The 20,846-nt window shown below is 37.8% G+C and overlaps 2 protein-coding genes across 3 annotated transcripts in view; both read left to right on the forward strand.

Annotated features, from left to right (window-relative positions):
- The window catches only part of ube2j1 (ubiquitin-conjugating enzyme E2, J1), a 34,350-nt gene extending 20,151 nt beyond the window's left edge, over window positions 1-14,199 (forward strand). The window contains exons 5-9 of one of the 2 annotated variants that reach the window (XM_078542414.1): window positions 2,720-2,804; window positions 3,785-3,890; window positions 4,391-4,520; window positions 5,079-5,207; window positions 11,230-14,199. In XM_078542414.1, coding sequence (XP_078398540.1) covers window positions 2,720-2,804; window positions 3,785-3,890; window positions 4,391-4,520; window positions 5,079-5,207; window positions 11,230-11,517 — 738 coding nt within the window. In that variant the 3' untranslated portion in view covers window positions 11,518-14,199. Of the gene's footprint in view, window positions 1-2,719; window positions 2,805-3,784; window positions 3,891-4,390; window positions 4,521-5,078; window positions 5,217-11,229 lie in introns of both variants that reach the window. The other variant, XM_078542413.1, reaches the window with a different exon arrangement.
- A 2,522-nt stretch (window positions 14,200-16,721) lies between these two features.
- LOC144680896 (gamma-aminobutyric acid receptor subunit rho-2-like) overlaps window positions 16,722-20,846 on the forward strand; it is a 60,350-nt gene continuing 56,225 nt past the window's right edge. Inside the window, exon 1 of the mRNA XM_078542419.1 lies at window positions 16,722-17,223. Within this exon, the coding sequence (XP_078398545.1) occupies window positions 17,033-17,223 (191 nt within the window). The 5' untranslated portion in view covers window positions 16,722-17,032. The remainder of the gene's footprint in view (window positions 17,224-20,846) is intronic.

The following is a 20,846-nucleotide window of genomic DNA, read 5'->3' on the forward strand; positions in this document are numbered from 1 at the left end:
GAGCCTGCTAACAGCAGCACATTTTGTGGTTTGGCCTTTTCCCTTTGCTGCAGAACACTCACTTCCCCAGCAAACACAGATAAATTGAAACCCTAGAACCTTTTTGACCTTCACCCATCTCCATAACGACATAGCCTTCCAGGGCTCACTGAAAGCTTTTTAAACTAATTGAAGGTCTAACTACAAAAACAAACAACTCTCTGAGCTGCATTTCTTTGCAAGCAGTGTAGACACCTGTTCTCCAATTCTCCATCAAAGTAAGCCTACCTGCTGTTTTATAATCTTACCTTCTTAGCTGTTAACCCTTTAGGTCAACATGGCCCCAGCCTTCAAGCTGCTTTACTTGCATCTATCTTATTTTCTACAGTTAATGTTTAATCTTCCCAGAACTAAAAAATATCTCTAAAGTATTACTATGAGCCATGAACTAGGTATTTATAACGAGTTATGTGATGATGCTGACATCAAAATTAACATCCATCAAGTCTGTTAGGCACTCATCGATTGAGGGGCAAAAAGGCTTTTCCTCTTGAACTTGTGGGTTTTGACCATCAATTTGAGCAGTTATTTAAATGCCACTAGTTGAGGGAGGAAGTGCTGTAGCGTAACAGGGAAGTACTAAGAAATTTGTGGCAGATTGTGCATATTGTAAGGTTATTTTAACACTCCTCCTTGCGTGTGTCTAGTAATCAATCAATCTAGTGATCTTTTTATAATAATCCACCTTGTTCTGCCTTTCACCAGTAGATGAGGTTAAATAGTAAAGCCTCAGTTTCCGGAGCTGCGGATATAAGCTTAATCTGTCCCAGTTGTGTTCTGCTGTTTTCTCAATTAGTGCTGTTGAAATGCCGATGAGCTGATCTATATTTCTGCTTATTCTCCCTAATATGTGAAAATGTTAATTTTATAAGCCTCCAAATCCACAGGCACAATCAATTTATTTTTAAGTCTTGTATTGATCAAGCATATTATGACATCTTGGGATATTTCAACATGCTTCACAGCCATTGAATTGCTTTTGAACTAAGTTATATAGACACATGGCAATGCCCCACAAATGACAGGCAGAATACACTGCCAGTAATTTTTTTTACTGCCATTGGGCAAGGGATAAATATTGGCCAGAGCATTTGGCAAACTCTTGATTCCTCTTCAGAGAGTGCCAGGGTATCTTTTATGTTCAATTGAACGGGTAGAGTGGACCTCCCATTTAATGCCCCATCCAAAAGACGACAGCTCCAGCAATGTCAATACTGCACTGAAGTGTTGATGTAGGTTATAAGAACATAAATAGGAGCAGGAGTACACCAAATTGCCCCTCAAAACTGCACCACTATTCATACAATCGTAGCTGATCTTATGCCTCAATATCCCATATGTATGCAGGTGTTGTGTAATGCCTGATTTGTTCTTAGGATGTGGGTGTCGCTGGCTAGGCCAGCATTTATTGCCCATCCCTAATTGCCCTTGTTCAGAGTGCATTTAAGAGTCAACCACATTGCTGGTGATCTGGAGTCGCATGTAGGCCAGACCAGGTAAGGACAGCAGATTTTCTTCCCTAAAGGACATGAGTGAACTATGACATTTGGCAATGTGGTTAGACTTTTAATTCCAGATTTTTATTGAATTCAAATTTTCACCATCAGCCTTGGTGGGATTTAAACCTGGGTCTCTGGAATACTAATCCAGTGATAATACCACTATGCCACCGACTCCCCATGCAGCCTTAGATGATAGCAATATCATCATCATCCAAGGCTAAAGATTATGTAATCAAGCTCGTGCGAGGCGTCCTGATGAGTGCAAGATGAAAAGCTTAGGCATGTCTTTTTTTCAGCAACACTCAAGTTCTGTACTACCAAATGACAACCTGTTACCTTGTTTTTACGAGGGCAGAGATGTTGAATTCTGCTTTTCCCTGCTTCAAAATAAGGGGTAATAGGGAAGGAAGATGAATCTTTCCCTACCTAACAATTTTCCTTTTCCAAAGAACACTTTTCCCCTATTGTTCCATGGTGCAGTTTAATTGTTCCTACCAACCTTTTTTATAACAATAGCACCAAATTTATGCACTAGTGTGTTACATAATTGTCATTGCTAAGAACAGCTTTGAGAGTTTCCAATCTTTCATTTAAACTTGTTTTTCATAATATCCAAAATTATTAGATTGTGAAATGGAACAAATTTAATACACAAATACATTTGGTCCTTCACATGGTTTGTTCTTGTCAACTGTACTTTCACAGGGATATACTGAATGAAGGCAGTACAGTTTTGTCTCCACAGGCCCTCCCCTCTCCATACTTCTGGCTTTAAGAGGGAAGGAAAGTCAGTTATCTAAAGCACTCCTGCATATTTCCTAGGGCCTGATTGTAAAGTATAGTTGGCCAAGGCCCAGGAATCGGTATATAGTCCATACCATTAGCTGTCAAAGTTAATGTATGTGACATGGAAAGATTTTAGGATGTGCAAAAATTAGCTTTCCCATAAAGAGATGCATAAGATGCACTTAGCTTGGCATGCTTGCTTTGCCCAGACATTCTTTATAAAGAAATTGGAACAAGCAAGTAATCTGAAACATTTTGGTAATTCACATACAATTATTTAGGAAATATTAAGGGTAGTTGGAAACCAGCAGGAATTTCATACCCAGCCATCTGTTTGCTAAAAGTTTATTTACTATTTAGTACTGCTACTTGAACAGGTCTTTTTGTTTCAGCCTAATGGAAGGTTTGAAGTAGGAAAAAAGATATGTTTGAGCATCTCGGGACATCACCCTGAAACTTGGCAACCCTCCTGGAGCAGTGAGTATCACCCAGAATTCTGATCATAAACCTGAACCATCATCTAATAGCTGTAGCATTAAAACAAAACAACTTGCATTTATATACAAAAAGCTAAAAGCTACTGCGGATGCTGGAAATCCAGAACAAAAACAGAATTACCTGGAAAAACCTGCTGAGTTTTTCCAGGTAATTCTGTTTTTGTTTTGCATTTATATACTACTTTTCATGACCACCAGATGTCTCGAAGTGCTTACAGCAATGAAGTAATTTTGAAGTATAGTCACTGTTGTAATGTTAAGAAACGGGGCAGCTAATTTGTGCTCGGCAAACTCCCAAAAACAGCAATATGATAATGACCAGGTAATATATTGTTTTTGTAGAGGGATAAATATTAGCCAGGACACTGGAGATACTGTTCTTCTTTGAAATAGTGTCATAAGTTCACACAAGCAGGCACTCCAACTGTGCAGCATTCCCTCAGTGCTGTACTGTAGTGTCAGCCTTGAATTTTGTGTTCAAACCCTTGAGCAGGACTTGAACCTGGAACCTTGCGATTTAGAGGAGAACATGCTACCAACTGAGTCAGGGCTGACGCTATTAACACATTGGTTACTGGAAATGGCATTGTGTTGACTAGTGTGGGGTAACAGTTTTAATTCCAGTACAATCTACTATGGAGTGATAAATACAGGGTTACACCTGTGATTCTTCGGAAAGTTTCCAACTTGAACCATGCCACAGTAGGAAGGTTCTGAATAGGCACCAGGTTGATTCTTCTCTTCCTACTTCACCCACTCCCTTGGGTACAAGAAGCAAAGTTAATCCAAACTGCAGTTGTGCACTTCTTAAACTAGCAATGGAGCTTTTCAGTCTGTTGTCTAATCTGTTCTCTTAGCTGTTATGATGCTTAGTGCATATATAGACACCTAGAGGGAAAGTGGGAAACAAAAATAGCTTACAAAAAAAGCAGTTTTAAATTATGATATATTTATTCCTAGTACGGACAGCATTGTTGGCCATTATTGGGTTCATGCCAACAAAGGGAGAAGGAGCCATTGGTTCTCTGGATTACACTCCTGATGAGAGGAAAGCACTAGCCAAAAAGTAAGATTTTGTTTTATCTATTTACATTAAGCAGAAAGATAGTTCCTTGTTATTTGGAGGATATTATGTTTCCCTTCCTTTCCTCTCCAAAAAATAATGTAAGAAGAAAATAGACATTTGCTAAAATCTGTAATATCAGAACAATGCTTAATCCTGCATATTATGCAGGAAGCATGGGATTAAAGATTTCCAGTAAGTAATCTATTAGAGTATCAAATTATCTTAATTGGGTTTCAATTTAATCAAGCCAATTGGTTAAACAGGGAACACGAAAACTATACAAGGTAACAGAGTTGCTATATACCAGGGCTATTCAGGATGATTTTGAACAAAAATGTATTAACTCTCTACTTTGCTTAACATCTATATCATCATTGATATCATCCTAATAATGATCAAAGTAAAGTAATTGGCTGCTGCTTTCAAGCAACAGAATTTAAGCCCTCATAGCCACAACATTAATAAACGTATCAAAAATTTTAAATGTTTTCATAATTTAGGTCACAAGATTTTAACTGTGAAAATTGTGGCTCTCACATGAGGACAGCCCTGCTTCCATGCACAGCAAGTAGCATTCCAAGTCTGGCTGATGTGGAGGCGAAAGAATTGGCAAAACAAATCAATTTTAAGGTATGTTGGTTTGTGTATTGTTAGTTGAGCCTATCCATTTTAGTTCATAAACCAAAAGAGTGGATGGCTTGCATGTTCTTGGGAAAACTTCATGATGTTGTAAACTGTACTATTCTTTGAAACGTTCTAGTGACAAAGGAAAGGATTAACTTGCATTAAATTAGTATTTAAATGCATCCCAATTGTTTTACTTCAAATTAATTGCTTTTGGAGTATTGTTACTGTTACTTGGTGGCCAATTTGCATGCAGCAAGATCCAGACAGCAAATGATGTAAGTGTTCATTTAATTTATTTTTAGTATTAATTGAGGGAGAAATGTTGGCCAGGGCTGGCTTTTATGTTTGATGGGCAGACAGAGTCTTTGTTTACTGTCTCATTTGAAAGATGGCACTTGGTAATGCAGCATTCCTTTAATGTGCTGAAATGTTGGCCTAGACTATATAGTGTGTGATGCAGTTAAAACCATAACTCCAGAATCAGAGACAAATAGATTGCCAACAATTGAGCCAAGCTAACTGTCTTTCAAGTTTATAACTGCATCATTTACTTTTCATTAGGCAGAGACAAGTGCTGCTACCACTGCTGCTGAACCTGCTCCTGCACCGACGCTTGTAAAAAGTGCAAACCAAGAAACTCAAGTTCCTAATCAGCTTCCATTCACTCAAAACAATCCAGAAACTGAAGATATAAGAGTGGTGTGTAATCCAATTTGTCTCCTATCTTTATAACCTTACCTACACGTTGAATTTTTGTTGGAACAGATCTATTTTCATGGAGACTAATAATTTCAATTTAGCTGGAGAGCTGAGGGCAACTATTCATGTTAACTTAATCCTAATCTGTCTTTTAGTACATGGATTATCAGGAAATGTCAATGTAGTAACACATTTTAATGCCTTTTATATTAACATTCAAATTCCCAGACACTACCTCACCAATTGCTTTTTTTCATCTTTTAGTTGCCATTATATAGATTAATTTTGCCCTCAGGGTTGAGGACATCATTGCCTCAGGGTGGTTCACTTAATTCAATCTTTGGAACCAAAGCGCAAAATGTTGATTAATTTGTTGAAGTCAAATTAATGAGCAGATTATAACTTGATGCAGCATGTCAGATGTCTTGCATATCTTTTGATTCAGGAATTATCCTACTGGATTGGAAATTGCTAATGTCACACCATTATTTAGAAGCACAGAAGAAATAAACCAAGAAATTATAGACTTGCTAGCCTAGTGCTTGTTGTGGGGAAATAACTTCACATTTGAGTGGCACCAAAATAAGTATCCTGACATTATTTGTCCATTTACATGCACAATTGGGTTGCTGCTATATGATCTGACTTGATACTGATTGAATTTTTTTAAATTGGTCCTCGTCCTGGAAGCAATTTCAGAAATGTTTGGTTTGCTATGTGTATAATGACAAATAGATGTTGTTTTGTTTGGTGCGATACAATGCCAATTCGGATCAAACGCTGTCTTAGCTCAAACATTTCTCTAAATAAATAGCATTACTAATATGTGTCTGATAATTATAAATAAAACTTATTTTCTATGCACATCTAAATTGATAAATGCTAAATTAACATAAAGCAATTCTGTACATTTATATTTACAGGAGAGGGCACTTGTTTTGATGTCTCATTTAATGTCTACCTGGATGATTTGCTCTGGTCCCTTGTCTTTTCTGTTCATTGAGAATGGCCATTATCCCTTTTTACTGACTTGAATCTAGGCCTCTCTGGTCTGATAGTTTTCCGTTCACGGATCCAACCCTGCCGTTATAAAAGAGGGTGCCATTCTTTAGTTCAAAGATCTGTGTTTGGCTGAGGCTCCAATTGGCTTCACTTCAGCTGTATTGATGATTGTTGATGCTTTTCTGTAATTGCTCCGATTCCAGAATTTCATTCACTGCTCCTAAATCTGGTCCATCTATTACCTTGTTTAACGTGGTCCATTTTTTGATTCTTTTTCTTCCCATCCTGAACTTATTTCAATGCTTAAATGTTTATATAATGCACATTATCAAAAGCCCACTGACTCTATCTTCTGCCTAAATTATCATTTTTTTCTCTCTCTCTTTCATTTTTCTCTGATTCGACTTTCTACAAAGCTTTTGACTACCCTCCTAAGATATCCTTACTCATTCTCACACATCTGAATTAGTGGTTCTTTTCTTGGCACCACTGCAACACCTGTTCTGTTTGTTATACTTTTTCTCAACTGAGGTTCAACCTCCATGGTGGACAACAGGATCCTTGACCAACACATTTTCCCAAGCCTCTGGTCTTATCCCGCCCCCCCGCCCTCTCCTCCATCAGGATACTACTTACCTTCACCTTCCACTACCACCACCAGCCTTTACATTTGTCCAATCATTTTGTGCCATCTACCGTATGATCTTGGCACCAGGCATAGCTCCTCCCTGCTTTTCAGAGGAACTGCCCTCCTAAGATATCCTTGCCCATTCTCACATATCAGAATTAGTGGTTCTTTTCTTGGCACCATTGCATCACTGGTCCATTTACCTCCTCCCATACCACGTCATCCAGGCTGAAAGTTCTCTCTTCATAGAAGGCAGCATTTCAATGTACTCTTTGAAATCTCGTATGCTGTATTTGTTGCTCTTTACAGTGTGGAGACCAAGTTCAAATTGAATGACCATTTTAGCAAAACACCTCTTCTATCCACATGTGTGACCCTGACCCCCCCTGTTCACTGCTTTTAGTTGGGTTTCCCCATTCATTGTTCTCTAGGCCAGTCTGAAATCCTCTGGTCTGAGTATTGACTGCAGTAGCCTTAGACTTTAGTTACACCTTGGTAAATCGCTGAGCTATTTTAAATGTGTACTATTCTAAATGTATACAATCCTCATCCAAGGGTCTACTGTCTACAGGAATACAGTTAACTCTGAAGTAGCTGTCATATCCTGTGCAGGCTGCATATGCTACAAAAGGATATTTTTGACACATGCTGTCCTCCATGCTAGTTAACACTTAATGCTTTTTGCTCATGTCAAGTTTCCTAGCTTAGTCATTTTAACTATTACCCCAAAAAGGTATAGTTTGTTCAATAAATTATTTAAGCTACTGTTTGTCCCACTGAACTTCTGAACTCTTTTATCTGGATGTATTCCTTAAAATATCGTTCAGTTTTACAGAACCATATAGCGTGTTTATAAACCAAATGAATGCCGCTTTAACTTTTTAAAAAAACATGTATTAACCAGGATCATAAACCACTGAATTTTCATCGTTCTAATATTATGAATTTAGACAGAATTGGAATGTTTTTGGCATTTTTTTAAATGAACAGGCTAAATTCATTCGAATTAGTGTATGAAATATATAGTAAGTTCTCCAATATTGGTATACTATAATTATTTATTGGATTGGATTGAGTATTTATGTAACACTCATCCGTTATGAAAGACTGCGGCCTGGAGCTCAGCCAAGATGGGTTTGGTGGTAGGATGCTACAGCTCGAATTTGCAGATAAATTGTAGTCAAAATCCAGGATAAGCTGTGGTTCAGAAATGACGAAGACTGGAGATTGTTTTAGCAAAAACAAATCTAGTAACGTTGGTCCATCTGCTCATCTTCAGAGAAAGAGAAGGTAGGAAAGCTAAACTGAATCAACAACTGGTACCAGGAAATTCTGCCTAGTTAAGCGCTTGTGCGTTTTACTTTCTAATTAGTTTAATCTATTTTGTACCTTCACAATTGGGTAGTCTACAGTATCAAAAAGATCACTTGCATTGTTTTGAGGGTGGGGGTGAGTAGTTCTGCAAAAAACTGCTCGATCCCTCCAAAAAATAGCAATTAAAGCTTTCTAATGTTATGGCAACACAGCTGCCTTTACCTAAGAAGTTTTTAAAGTAAGGTCTTATGGAAGATGGTTCTCATTACTTTTAACCATATTATTGAAATGTATTTTTTGCTCTGTTTTGCTGTCTGAGTACTTTATTTTCTCTCTCCGCATTGACTCTGTCTCAAATAAGACTTCATTTTGTTTTAATGTTATCTATGTTCCTTGATGGGCTTATTCTCACTGCAATGGCTGAGATTCATAGACTGTTCAGTGGTCACTTTGTCTCCTTTAGCATGAAATTGAGTCATCTGATGGTGGGGTATGTGGCAATGAACTTCACCATAGCTAAGTGTGAAATCTTGCATTTTGGTAAGGGAAAATAAGGTCTTGTATTAGTTGGAAAATAAGAGGCTTAATAGGGATCGAAGTACCAATACATCACAAAGTAGCAACACTGGTTAATAGGACCATAAGAAAGGCTAAATGTACACTGGTGCTTATTAGTGATAATTTTTTTAAATGGAGAATAGCATTAGAAAATAGAGACATTATAAAAACTTGTATTGAATCTGGTATCAAATCTTGGTTGTACCGCACTTGATGTACTGTTAAAATTCTGGCCACTATACCCTAAAAAGGGAATAAAGACACTGGATAGGATGCAAAAAAGATTTACAGGGATTATACCAGCATTGTTAGGTTATACCTGTCAGGAAAGTGTGAATAGTCTGGGTCTTTTTTTTCTTGAAAAGCAAAGGCTGAGATGTGACATAATAGTTTTTAACATTGACAGGTTTTGATAGAGTAGACATTGTGTTTGAACTTGTGGGTAACAGCAAAACTAGGGACCATCAATGGCTGCAGAGATAGTGGAGGCATTGGTCAAAATATCCCAGAGCTCACTGGATTCCGAGAGGGCCCCAGCGGATTGGAAAACCACTAATGTGACGCCCCTGTTCAAGAAGGGAGAGAGACAAAAAGCAGGAGACTATAGGCTAGTCAGCCTAACATCTGTTGTTGAGAAAATGCTAGAGTCAAAGAAAATTAAAGAAAAAATAGGACATTTAGAAAAGCTTAATGCAATCAAACAGAGTCAACATGGTTTTGTGAAAGAGAAATTATGTTTGACAAATTTGCTAGAGTTCTTTGAGAATATAACAAGCAGAGTTGATAAAGGGGAACCGGTAGATGTAGTGTATTTGGATTTACGGAAGGCATACGATAAGGCGCCACATAAAATGTTATTGCACAAGATAGGAGCTCACGGTATTGGGAGTAATGTATTAACATGGATTGAGGATTGGTTAACATGCAGAAGACAGAGTCAGGATTAATGGGGCTTTTTCAGATTGGAAAGATGTAACTAGTGGAGTGCCACAAGGATCAGTCCTAGGGCCTCAATTATTTACTATCTATATTAATGACTTGGAGGAGGGGGCAGAGTGTAATGTATCCACATTTGCTGATGTTACAAAAATAGGTGGAAAGGCATGTTGTGATGAGGGCATAAGGAATCTGCAAGGGGATATAGATAGGTTGAGTGAGTGGGCAAAATCTTGGCAGATAGAGTGTAATGTAGGAAAGTGTGAGGCCATGCACTTTGGTAGGAAGAATCAAAAGGCAGACTATTATTTAAATGGAGAGGGACTCCAAAAAAGTACAGCATAGAGGGATCTGGGTGTTTCTGTGCATGAAACACAAAACGTTAGCCTGCAGATGCAGCAAGTAATTAAGAGGCAAATTAAATTTTGGCCTGTATTGCTAGGGAGTTGGAGTTTAAAAATAAGGAAGCCTTGTTACAACTGTACAGGGTGTTGGTGAGGCCGCACCTGGAGTACTGTGTATAGTTTTGGTTCCCGTATTTAAGAAAGGATATACTGGCATTGGAGGCAGTTCAAAAGAGATTCATGAGGCTGATTCTTGGGATGAAGGGATTGACTTATCAAGAACGGCTAAACAGGTAGGCCTTTATTCATTAGAGTTTAGAAGAATGAGGGGTGATCTTATTGAAATATACAAGATTCTGAGGAGGCTTGACAGGGTAGATGTTGAGAAGATTTTTCCACTGTGAGGGAATCTCGAACTAGGGGACATAGTTACAGAATAAGGCGACACTCATTTAAAACTGAGATGCAAAGAAATTTCTTCTGAGGGCAGTGAATGTCTAGAATTCTCTACCCCAGAGAGTTGTGAAGGCTAGATCACTGAAAGTATTTAAAGAGGAGGTAGATAGATTTTTGAAATATTGGTGAGTGGAGTGCTATGAGAATCTGCCACGAAAGGTGAGTTGAGGCCTGGGGCAGATCATATTATTATTGAATGGTGGGGCAGGCTTGAGGGGCCGAATGGCCTACTCTTACTATTTCTTATGTTCTTGTCAATATAGGATAGTCACTAAGAAATTGAAAAGGGAATTTAGCAGAAACTTCTTTACCCAGAGTAATGAGAGCATAGAATTTGCTACCACAGTACTTCTGATGAAGAGTCATATGGACTCGAAAAGTTAACTGTATTCCTCTCCGCAGATGCTGTCAGACCTGCTGAGTTTTTCCAACTATTTTTTGTATTTGTTGCTACCACAGTAGTTGAGGCAAATAGTATAGATACACTTAAGGGGTGACTAGATAAGCATATGAGGGAGCAGAGAATAGAGGATGCTGATAACTTAGTAAGAAAAGACTGGAGGATGTGCGAATGGATCATAAACACCAGCATGGACTGGTCCAGAATTTAGCAATGATGCATCCATATGCCATCTATGGAACTTTGTCACTTACTCTTGAAAAAGACAGGAAGGACTAGTAAAAGATAGTATGGGTTACTTGCTCAGTTTGTCTGATCATTTAGTTAGATTGGATATCTCAAAACCTGCCTTAAAACAGTTTTGATCTTTTATAGACTGATGGAGATGACACTCAAACTGGGATTCAGGAACCTCTGCAAAGCAGACCCAATACTACAAGCTTAAGTCCTAGACAGCGGCGTACTCAACAGCAACGACGCGCTCAGCAGCAGCAACAGGCGAGGCATCCAGTTTCGCCATCATACACTCAAGTTCGTCGACCAGCTAATACCAATCAAATAGGATCCACTGTCCTAATTGTCATCCTCACATTAGCACTGGCTGCTCTCATTTTTCGAAGGATTTACATGTCGAATGAATACAGATTTGACTATGAATTATAATGATCAGTTGCTTTGCATAGCCATAGACTGGATTTATTATACATCATATCATGTGTTTTGACATTCATCCCCATATTAATGGCCAGGATATGCAAGGGCTTTGAATAACCAACCCAAAAGGGAAGTATTACAGAATGCAAGGCTTATGTGTAATTATTATCCTTGGGTGATAAACAGGCATTTTCCAAAATTTGATACTGCAGGGAAACCCATTCAGGCATATTTTTGATCAAACTCTTGTTAAATTCAATTTATCTCTGGTAGGATTGAGTTGTTTTTGTTGAGACTATGCTGTTGAAAAATGTCTGTAATTCTGAGGGTGCTAATAACCTGTTTACTGAAGTTTTTGTGGACCACTATAAAGGTCATTGGGCTCATAGCCTGAGTGCTGGGGGTTGTATGCAATTTTATCTTTTTGAAATGGGTCCTATTTATACAAATTAACAAATGCCTTAACCTGTCAGGAAGAGTGTGAACATTCACTTCATTTGGATTTGAATACATAGTCAGGATTTTCAGTACTGTCTGTAGCAAATCTAAAATCCAAATTATGAGCTTTCAACACTGCTATGAGAAGTTGTTGGAGGCTGAGATATCATGCTAGTTTCATGGTACAAGATTAGCAATGTTTTAATAAATACCCTAAAATAAATTTTTAAAATGTATAAATCTTAAAACAAAGGTCAACCTGAGAATTGGTATAAAATCCTCAAAAATAAATCCAAGATCAATCGGTGGTGTTAAGTCAATGGAACCAGATTTGTAACAATAAAAAGGTAGAGATACTGGTTTTGGGTGTTGTGCTTGGTTAAATTTCTTGAGCTTAAGTCGAACAAAATAATCAAATATCGAATTTTCCGGCAAGTGATGGAAAGACGCCCCTTCTCCAGTACTCCTGGTTGTTTATTTTCTTTAACCAAGTTATGTACGCTGTAGCATGTCAGTTGGTGATTGTAATGTGTGTATGTGTAAATACATATATATTACAAAATTGAACTTTTCATTGCAAGTTGCATAATGCTTTTAATTTTCATGTATAGGATGCTACACATTTACATTTTTGATTGTCTAAACAATGAGAGTAAATATTATCTGCATAACTGAGTAAACAGAACAGTATTTTTTGTTTGCTGGATGCCCTATGAACAATGAATTTTGCCAGTGTAAAGTTGTGGTTTCATATTTGAAACTGACAAGAACAAGCTATCTCATGCAGATGTGAATGTTTAATATTCTATATTTTTTCTGCTCATTTATTTTGTGGGACTTTGAATACTTTGCACAAACAGTGCCACCGCACTTTACAGTTAAGGGAACAATATAGTCACCCTGCAGTCACTCTCCTAACTTTCTAATGCGTCATTGTCACGAAATTGCTCAAGGTGGATATTTGATGAAAAGCCTGTTGTTTTTGTTTTGTGAAATACTTTACCTTTCTTGGGTTCAGAAGAAAATTGGCATATCAGCCTGGCATCTTAAAAAAAATATAGTGCTTTCCTGTCACACATGCCAGACATATTACTGCAGGATTTTTATATCAAAGTTCATTCAGCATGGTGTTCAAAACACTGTTCTGCCACAGCACAACAATGGAAAGTCACTAAAACAAGAGTACTTCTTCAGATTTGTATTGTTTATACTTCAGTTTTCTGGCATGGAACAAATAAATGACTTTTTTCATTCAGGTGTTTTATCAATAATGGTCTGTGCAGTTGAACTGAAGAGACCCTTGCAGCTGGAAGTATAGAAATTGAAACTAATGCATTTATCAAACAACATAAATTACATAGATTTAAAATGAAAAGCATCTAAAATTTACTTAGCTACTATAAAATGTTCTTGTATGTAGTGAGTTTTTTGAACAACTAGAAAAGGGAAAAATTGCGGGGCTACAGGGAAAGACTAGGGGAGTGGGACTAATTAGCTCTTGCAAAGAGTGGGCACACATACAATGGACAGACTTCTGTGTTGTATGATCCTATGTACAAATAGTTGATGTTTAATGTTTGCAGACTTAAAGCCTTCATTTTCTTGCGACATTAAGAGTCCACTTTATTTACACAACCAGAAGATAAAATGCCAGAAACACACATCAGGCAGTGAACAGTGAAGTTAGCACTTGCTACCATTAGCATAATTAACTAACCTTATTACAGACATTGATTCACCAGTATATGTCCAGCATTTACATTTTCTTGTGTTAACACTTAGTTAAATCATAATTAGAGGACTTAGGTACTTGGCCTTCTCTGCTTTCTATTACCATGCATTTTTCTGCAAGTGACTGAAGTCCTAGGTTTACTGTAATAAAATATAAATATGTAAAATATTTTTAAATGAAATGTATGTTTCAATGTTTGTAATGAATAACATACTGTAGTGCAAGCAATGGATCTAAACTATTCAGTTTGTATAATGTAATTCCTTGCAGCAGCCCTTTGTCCATTTAGTGCTTTTCTCTTAATCCTTTGACGTTTTGCATCAATGAAACCAGAATTCGTTCTTTCAAGCTGTTCTGTTCTGTTATCTGCATTCCAAAGTTGATGAATTCTTGATTATCCTCTGTGCTGAGATCACAAGGGCAGGGGAGCATCGCTAAAACGGATCCTAAAGAGGAAATTCAAAAATATCTTGTAATCTGCTTAGATTTCAATAACATAATAAAAATCTCGTCAACCCACACTACTTGGTCTCCTGTTATGTTTGGCCTTCCTTTTTTTTGCTAACATTTTCTCCATATGAATGTGTATATGGCAATTAATAATGTAAAATGCATATGCAAACATAGGGCACAGGCTTTATTCTTCCCAATGTATTCTGTGCAACCAATTTCTTATTCCGTTTCAACAAAACTGTTTGCAAGTTGGGAATCCTGTTTGTCCCAGAGTTGAGTTAGTGGCTTTATAACGTGTGCAGTTCCACCTTCATGGTATTACCCATCTTTAAAGCTCGTCCATTCTCCTACATATCTTTATCACCTCCAGGTTCAACTATTCCAATTATCTTCTGGCCTGCCCCCCCATCCTCTTACTTTCATAAACTTGAGCTCCTCTGAACTCTGGCTGTATTTAACCCTCACCAATTCTTGCTCACATCACCCTTGTGCATGTTAACATTCAATGGCTTCTGATCTCCTAACACCTCTTTGTTATGTTCAAATCCTCATGGCCTTGTCCCTCCCTATCTTTGCAACCTTCTCCAAGCTTCCAAGAACTATTAAAAAGCAAAATACTGTGGATGATGGAAATAGATCTGGCAGCATCTGTGGAGATGGATGAAACAGTGCTGCTGGAGAGAGAGGTCGACTGCATGTGATGGCACAGTGTCTCAGATAACAGTATCCTGGGTGGATTTGAAACATGAAGGATGGAACTTCAGTTGGAATCCACACAAATCATAATTAAAGTGTCAGTTGCTGAGGAAGGGGATGTGGCTGTGAAAGCGAGCTTCCATAGACGCCTTATCAAACGCTAGGAGGGAAATAGAAAGCAACAAAGGTGAAATCCCGTCAGAAGAGCAGAACTTCAAGGTAGGCATTCCTGGAAGAGAAATGGCAGTGAATTTAACACTGAATTAAAAGCAAAATGAGTTATATTCAACTCAACATAAATTCGGTTTCGATCCACAGATGCTGCCAGAGGTGCTGGATATTTCCAGCACTATCTGTTTTTACTTCCAAGAACACCGCCTTCCTCAAACTCTGGCCTTCTCTGTATCCTAAGATCCCTGCACTTCACCATTGATGGCAGTGCTGTTCAGGCCCCAAGCACCATTGAACCATTCCAAAAACTTTCTGACTTTCTACCTCCCTCTCCTTTTAAGATACTTGTTAAAGTTTACCTCTGACCAGGCTTTTAGTCACATTTTCTATTTTTTTGACTCTCATTTTTGTTGATCATAATTCGGTGAAGTACCTTGGAATAAAAACAAAGTGGTGGAAAATCCCAGCAGTAAAATCTGGCAGTATCTGTGGAGAGAGAAAGAGTTAACGTTTCGAGTCCGTATGACTCCTCTTCACAGCCTCTTCAGAGTACCTTGGAATATTTTTTGCATGAAGGATGCTAAATCAATGAATCCAACTTAATTCCTGAGCTGTCATCAGAAGTCAGCTGGGTTGTGTTGTGCATGGTGATAAGGACCTTTCAAGCCTTGCAAAGATGTTAGTTGCCTGCAGTGTTCAGGTTTTATATTTTTTTGCTTTTGATAATGAAATGTGAGCTGAGGCTGGTGCTTGCTCAATGTGTACAGCACTTCATATTACTGCAAGTGATTGACTTTTATATCTGATTTAAGCTTGAGATTAGCTCAAATGGCTATCTTTATGTGTAGCACTCCATTGTGTTTTGAAAGTGGTTTATTGTGTTAAGAATCCATGCAATGTCAAGATACTAGGAAGGATCCAGTGTTACACTTCTAAATTCAGTTCTTCATGGTTAATTAAGTGATATATGTATCCTAAGGGTTAACAAACCCCAGTTTAACTGATCAAGCAGTTGACTAACTGGCCATGTCTTTCTTCAGTGGTGGGGTAGTTAAACACTAGATTAACTAGTTGCACCAGTAAGAACTTTAGAAAGCTATCAGAGGCTGAAATTTAATCTTTGGACCATGGTGAGTTACTGCATCTCTATATCATCTGAAAGCCACCCTTAGATCACTGTCTATATTTCAGTGGTGCAAGCTCATATGACCCACATATACGAATATAAAACCTCCCATCAATTGAGGTTCCAGTGCAGTTCTGCATTAAATCCATATATTTTTCACGTCATACTGGCTAATTAGAACTGAAAGCAAATAAAAATGGAGTGATTACACCACAGAAGGATGCCGTTCAGCTCATCATCTCAATGCCAGTTATCTGCAAGAGCAATTTAGCTAGTCCCATTCCCCTGCCTTTTCCCTGTAGCCCTGCAAATGTTTCTCTTTTGAAGACCACGATTGAATCTGCCTCTCGGGGATTGCATTCCAGATCCTAACCACTAGTCAGTGGCCAAAATAATATTTTCTATAAAAGCTAAGTACTGCGGATGCTGTAAATCTGATCTGAGAGAAACAGAGTAAAGTTTCGACTCCGTATGACTTCTTCAAAGCTCTGTTTATCTCTCCACAGGTGCTGTCAGACTTGCTGAGCTTTCCCAGCATTTTCTGTTTCATACTACGCTGTACCACTTGTTTAGAAACAAATGTCTTATCACCTTAAAATTATGTAAGCTCATATCCGAAGCGTGCGTGTGGAAAGTGACCGGTTTTCTTCTTGTATTCTGATTTGATCTCTAAAGAAAGTGTCAGCGCTCAGGATAACTCGCCAGGCTGCGATTGCTGGCTTAATGTATAATGGTGACCTGTCAATCACAAAGCAGCGCCGACACTGAAGTTGCTCCAGCGGTTTGGAGAGCAGGGCAGTCGGAAGTGTGACGAGCCCGAGATCAGTCCGAACCTAACACGTTGCAGGAGCATCAGCCGCGCCATCAGCCGGGCAATGCTGCCGGAGTGAAAAAAAAAAATCGATTCAATGTTTAAACGAGAAGTGATTCACACTGCAGGGTTTAACAGGACTATTGCTGGGATTATTTCGATTTTGCAGATCATGCCTTATTTTTTAAAGACTATCCTAATACTCTGCTGCCTGACGATAGCTGCTGAAAGCAGGAAACACAGGAAGAAAAGATGGGCATCTCAGGTAGAACGCCCCAAACAGGGCAGGTAAGGAGGCTAGGCAGAAAAAGTATTCTTAATGAGAGAAAACTAGTTAATTTACGTATAAGTTGTGATTGATGAAAATCAATTATTTTGTAAGTACAAGGATAAACAGAATTAGTTTTTCACTGGTAGGTGAGTGGAAAATGAAAATTAGGAACCTATTTTCATTTTAAAAAGTCAAATGGAAACATCAACGCTACGTGAAGAATTCCCTAGTGCATCCCACAACAATCTCGTCATCTTTTCTTGTTCCGTTGATTTCTGTAACACTGGAATGATCCAAATTCAGAATTAATTTTCTAGAGTTGGGCGGATTTGGAATTTAAAAAATGGATATATTTTGAGAATCCTGCTTGAAGCGTGACTTCCCAGATGCTGGAAGAATTGTATTAACTATTCATGAATTATTAGCTCGGGGCGTTCATTTTGTTTACAATTTTCAGGTTCTTTGAGTAGGTAACAGTAAGTTAGCTTAAAATATTGGCAAAAGTTGCCTCAACTCTCGTTTTCCCCAGAGTAAATGCAATGTTTTATATACGTATTGCTAGATTATAGAAGGTATGCTGTGGTCAAATATAGTTTATGCAACCAATGTAATGGAAAGTTTTAAAGTATGTTGCATTTATACTATTTTTCATTGAATAATTTGCAGACGTGAAACATAAAGGATTTTATGTATCCAATTAAATGCATCTTAGTTACATTGTAAATAGATACTTAAAAAGTGGTGACTGACAGGCAAGGAGAAACCAGAGGCATGGTTCACTTCAGGACCTCTGGGACATCTGCTTTAGTTCTTGAATTCACACATCGTCAGGATTCAAATACATTTTTGAATATTGGCACAGATTCCAGTAATCATCTACATCTGATAATTCAAAGCCATTTTCTGTGTTAAAGTTTTGAATTAATTAATACACTGAAGTAAGAATGCTGAATGCTAAAAAATAGAATTCCGTTAAGCAGCATTGAACTAAGAGTGGACTTAAAATAGATTGGACAGAATGGAATTGGTTAATCACTACTGCAAAGAGCTGTGGTGTTTTGTTAAAGTACTTATTCTAAGAAGGTCTTTTTTACAGGAATTCATTTCATTCTTGTATCACTCTGGCAAAACATTTTTGAATACTTCCATTACAAAAACAAAGAATACTATTGAATTTGAACATGAAAGGTACAATGTCCAGACTATACACCCACTGCGTGTAATCATTTAACTGCTGAAATTTCTAAAACACGTCACTCTCTTTGGAAGTTTCTGCTAAGATTTCTGAAAATATTGTTTGTGACTGAGATCCCAAGTAATATCATTAACTAGATCAACAAATTGCGAAATTCAGATTGACTTATTTCAGAAAGATACCATAGAGCAGTTTTTTAAAAATGCTTTGCTGGGATAGAGAACAAAATTCTTCTTAAGTCTATATCGTTGCATACCATGAGTTGGGCAAATAGTCCAAATTGAAAAGCACAGGGATTCTTGGCCCCTTCAAGTGATGTTTACAGTCAGATCTGTCTGAATCGCCCTTTGTGTGATACATCAGTATGTCATGTGAGATTTTCATTTCTCTTCTGTCGCCCTTGGCATTAGTTTCATTTGCACTGGTGTAGTTTGCATGAGAGAAGTCTGTTTCTGAACATATAACAAATTTTCCAGCCTGATCATAACAGCAGGAAGCATAAAAAGATACTTTATACTCCGTTCTTTCTAAGTGTGCTATCCGAGGTCTGAGATTGGTTCACATGGTATTTGACTTTATGTCAAATCTCCATTTTGAACTTTGTAGTTGCTTACCTCTCTAATCAACAGCCATACCAACCCTTTCAAAGCTACAAGAGATCACCATGACTGTGATTACTGATTTACAGGGTTGTAAATATAAGTAGCACAGTTTTGGAAAACAACAAGGTTCTTGTTAATGCACCCATAGTATGGAAAAAAGACAAGAAACATCTTGCATTTATGTCTGTAGGACATCCCAAAATGGTTTCGGCCAATAAATTACTTGGGAAGAGTAGTCACTGTTGTTATGTAAACCAATTCAGCTGCCAATTTGTACACATCAAGGTTCCACCAATAGCTACATGATCAGTGAACACTTTTTCAAAGGTAATAACAGAAAATGCTGGAAAAGCTCAGCAGGTCTGGCAGCACCTGTGGAGAGAGAAATGGAGTTAACGTTTTGAGCCCATTTGACTCTTCTCCAAAGCAGTCATACGGTCTCAAAATGTTAGCTCCGTTTCTCTCTCCACAGATGAGTTTTTCCAGCATTTTCTGTTTTTATTTCAGATTTCCAGCATCCACAATATTTTGCTTTTACTTTTTCAAAGGTGTTGCTTGAGGGATAATCTTTGGCCAGAAGACATTTCCTGCTGCTTTTCAAATAATGTGGGATCTTTTACATTTGCTCAGACAGAACCCCAGTTTAACATCTCATCCAAAAGATGACATCAGCAATACAGTACCTATTCATTACCAATCTGAAGTGTCACCCTAGATTATGTGCTTCCGTCCTCAATGGGATTTGAACCTAAATCCCCCTGACTCATAGTGAAAATGATACCAAAGAACCAGGATGACATTTAGGAAATTTAAGGTATTGGGTTCAGTACATCAACTTAAAGCTTATCAAAGGGGTATATTTGCAGGTCTGAAAGGTAGGAGTGAACTTATCCTTAAAATACCTCCAGGTCTCTTACTTGCCTTCTATTAACAGCTATCTGGAATTGACCAGGAAAAGTAGAAAGATGTTTCTTGTTCTCCCAACACTGCTACACTGAGATTCTTTATTTATACTTATTCAACTCCCCACATTGGTAGTCATGACTCAGACTGCTTTCTGGGAATCTCAAGTCGAAACTGGTAGTTACTTTGAAAATAGCGATTTCTGATTGTTTCAGATGGAGACATTTTATAACAAAACTGTTCCAAAGCAAATCAAGGAAGGAGAATACCCATCCCAATATGTTAAACCAACAGTTTTAAGATGCCGGGGGTTTAAATACAATCTATAGGACTAGATATTCAGCAAGATGATGTGAACTCAGTGTAGGGAAGGATCCCTGTGTCTGATTGAGTAGGCACAGGGCTTAAATTAGAATGGAGAACTTCTAGTTAATAAAAATGTTTTAAAAAGTTGAATTTTTAATAATTTATTTCAGCAGCCATGGTGTTGAGTAATGATTTAGAGGATAAAGTTTCAGTCTAATCTAAGTTATGCTGTTTCCTCCTCTTACTCTTTCCTACTCTAATAGAATCATAGAATGGTTACAGCATTGAAGGAGGCCATTCAGTCCATCATGTCTGTGCCAGTTCTCAGTAAAACTGTTTTTAAAGTGAAAAATATTAGTGCCTGTAGGCATTTTATTTTGAACCATGTGGTATTTTGAATCATTAGCCTGTAGCATAGCTAGAATTTCATTATGCGACAGTTAAATTATTTAATTCAAAACTATTAAAAACTTGAATTACACAAAGCTTTACTTACTTCTGACTGGGGGATGGTATATAGAGGGGAACGCTGCTTTTTTTGATTTTTTTTTATAACCGAGACCTGGGTGTACAGGGCATAATTTCAAAATTTGAAGATGATGCAAGACTTGGAAGTATTGTGAACTGTGTGGTG

This window comes from Cetorhinus maximus, chromosome 5 (assembly GCF_964194155.1).
Source record: "Cetorhinus maximus chromosome 5, sCetMax3.hap1.1, whole genome shotgun sequence".
NCBI classification, from domain to species: domain Eukaryota; kingdom Metazoa; phylum Chordata; class Chondrichthyes; order Lamniformes; family Cetorhinidae; genus Cetorhinus; species Cetorhinus maximus.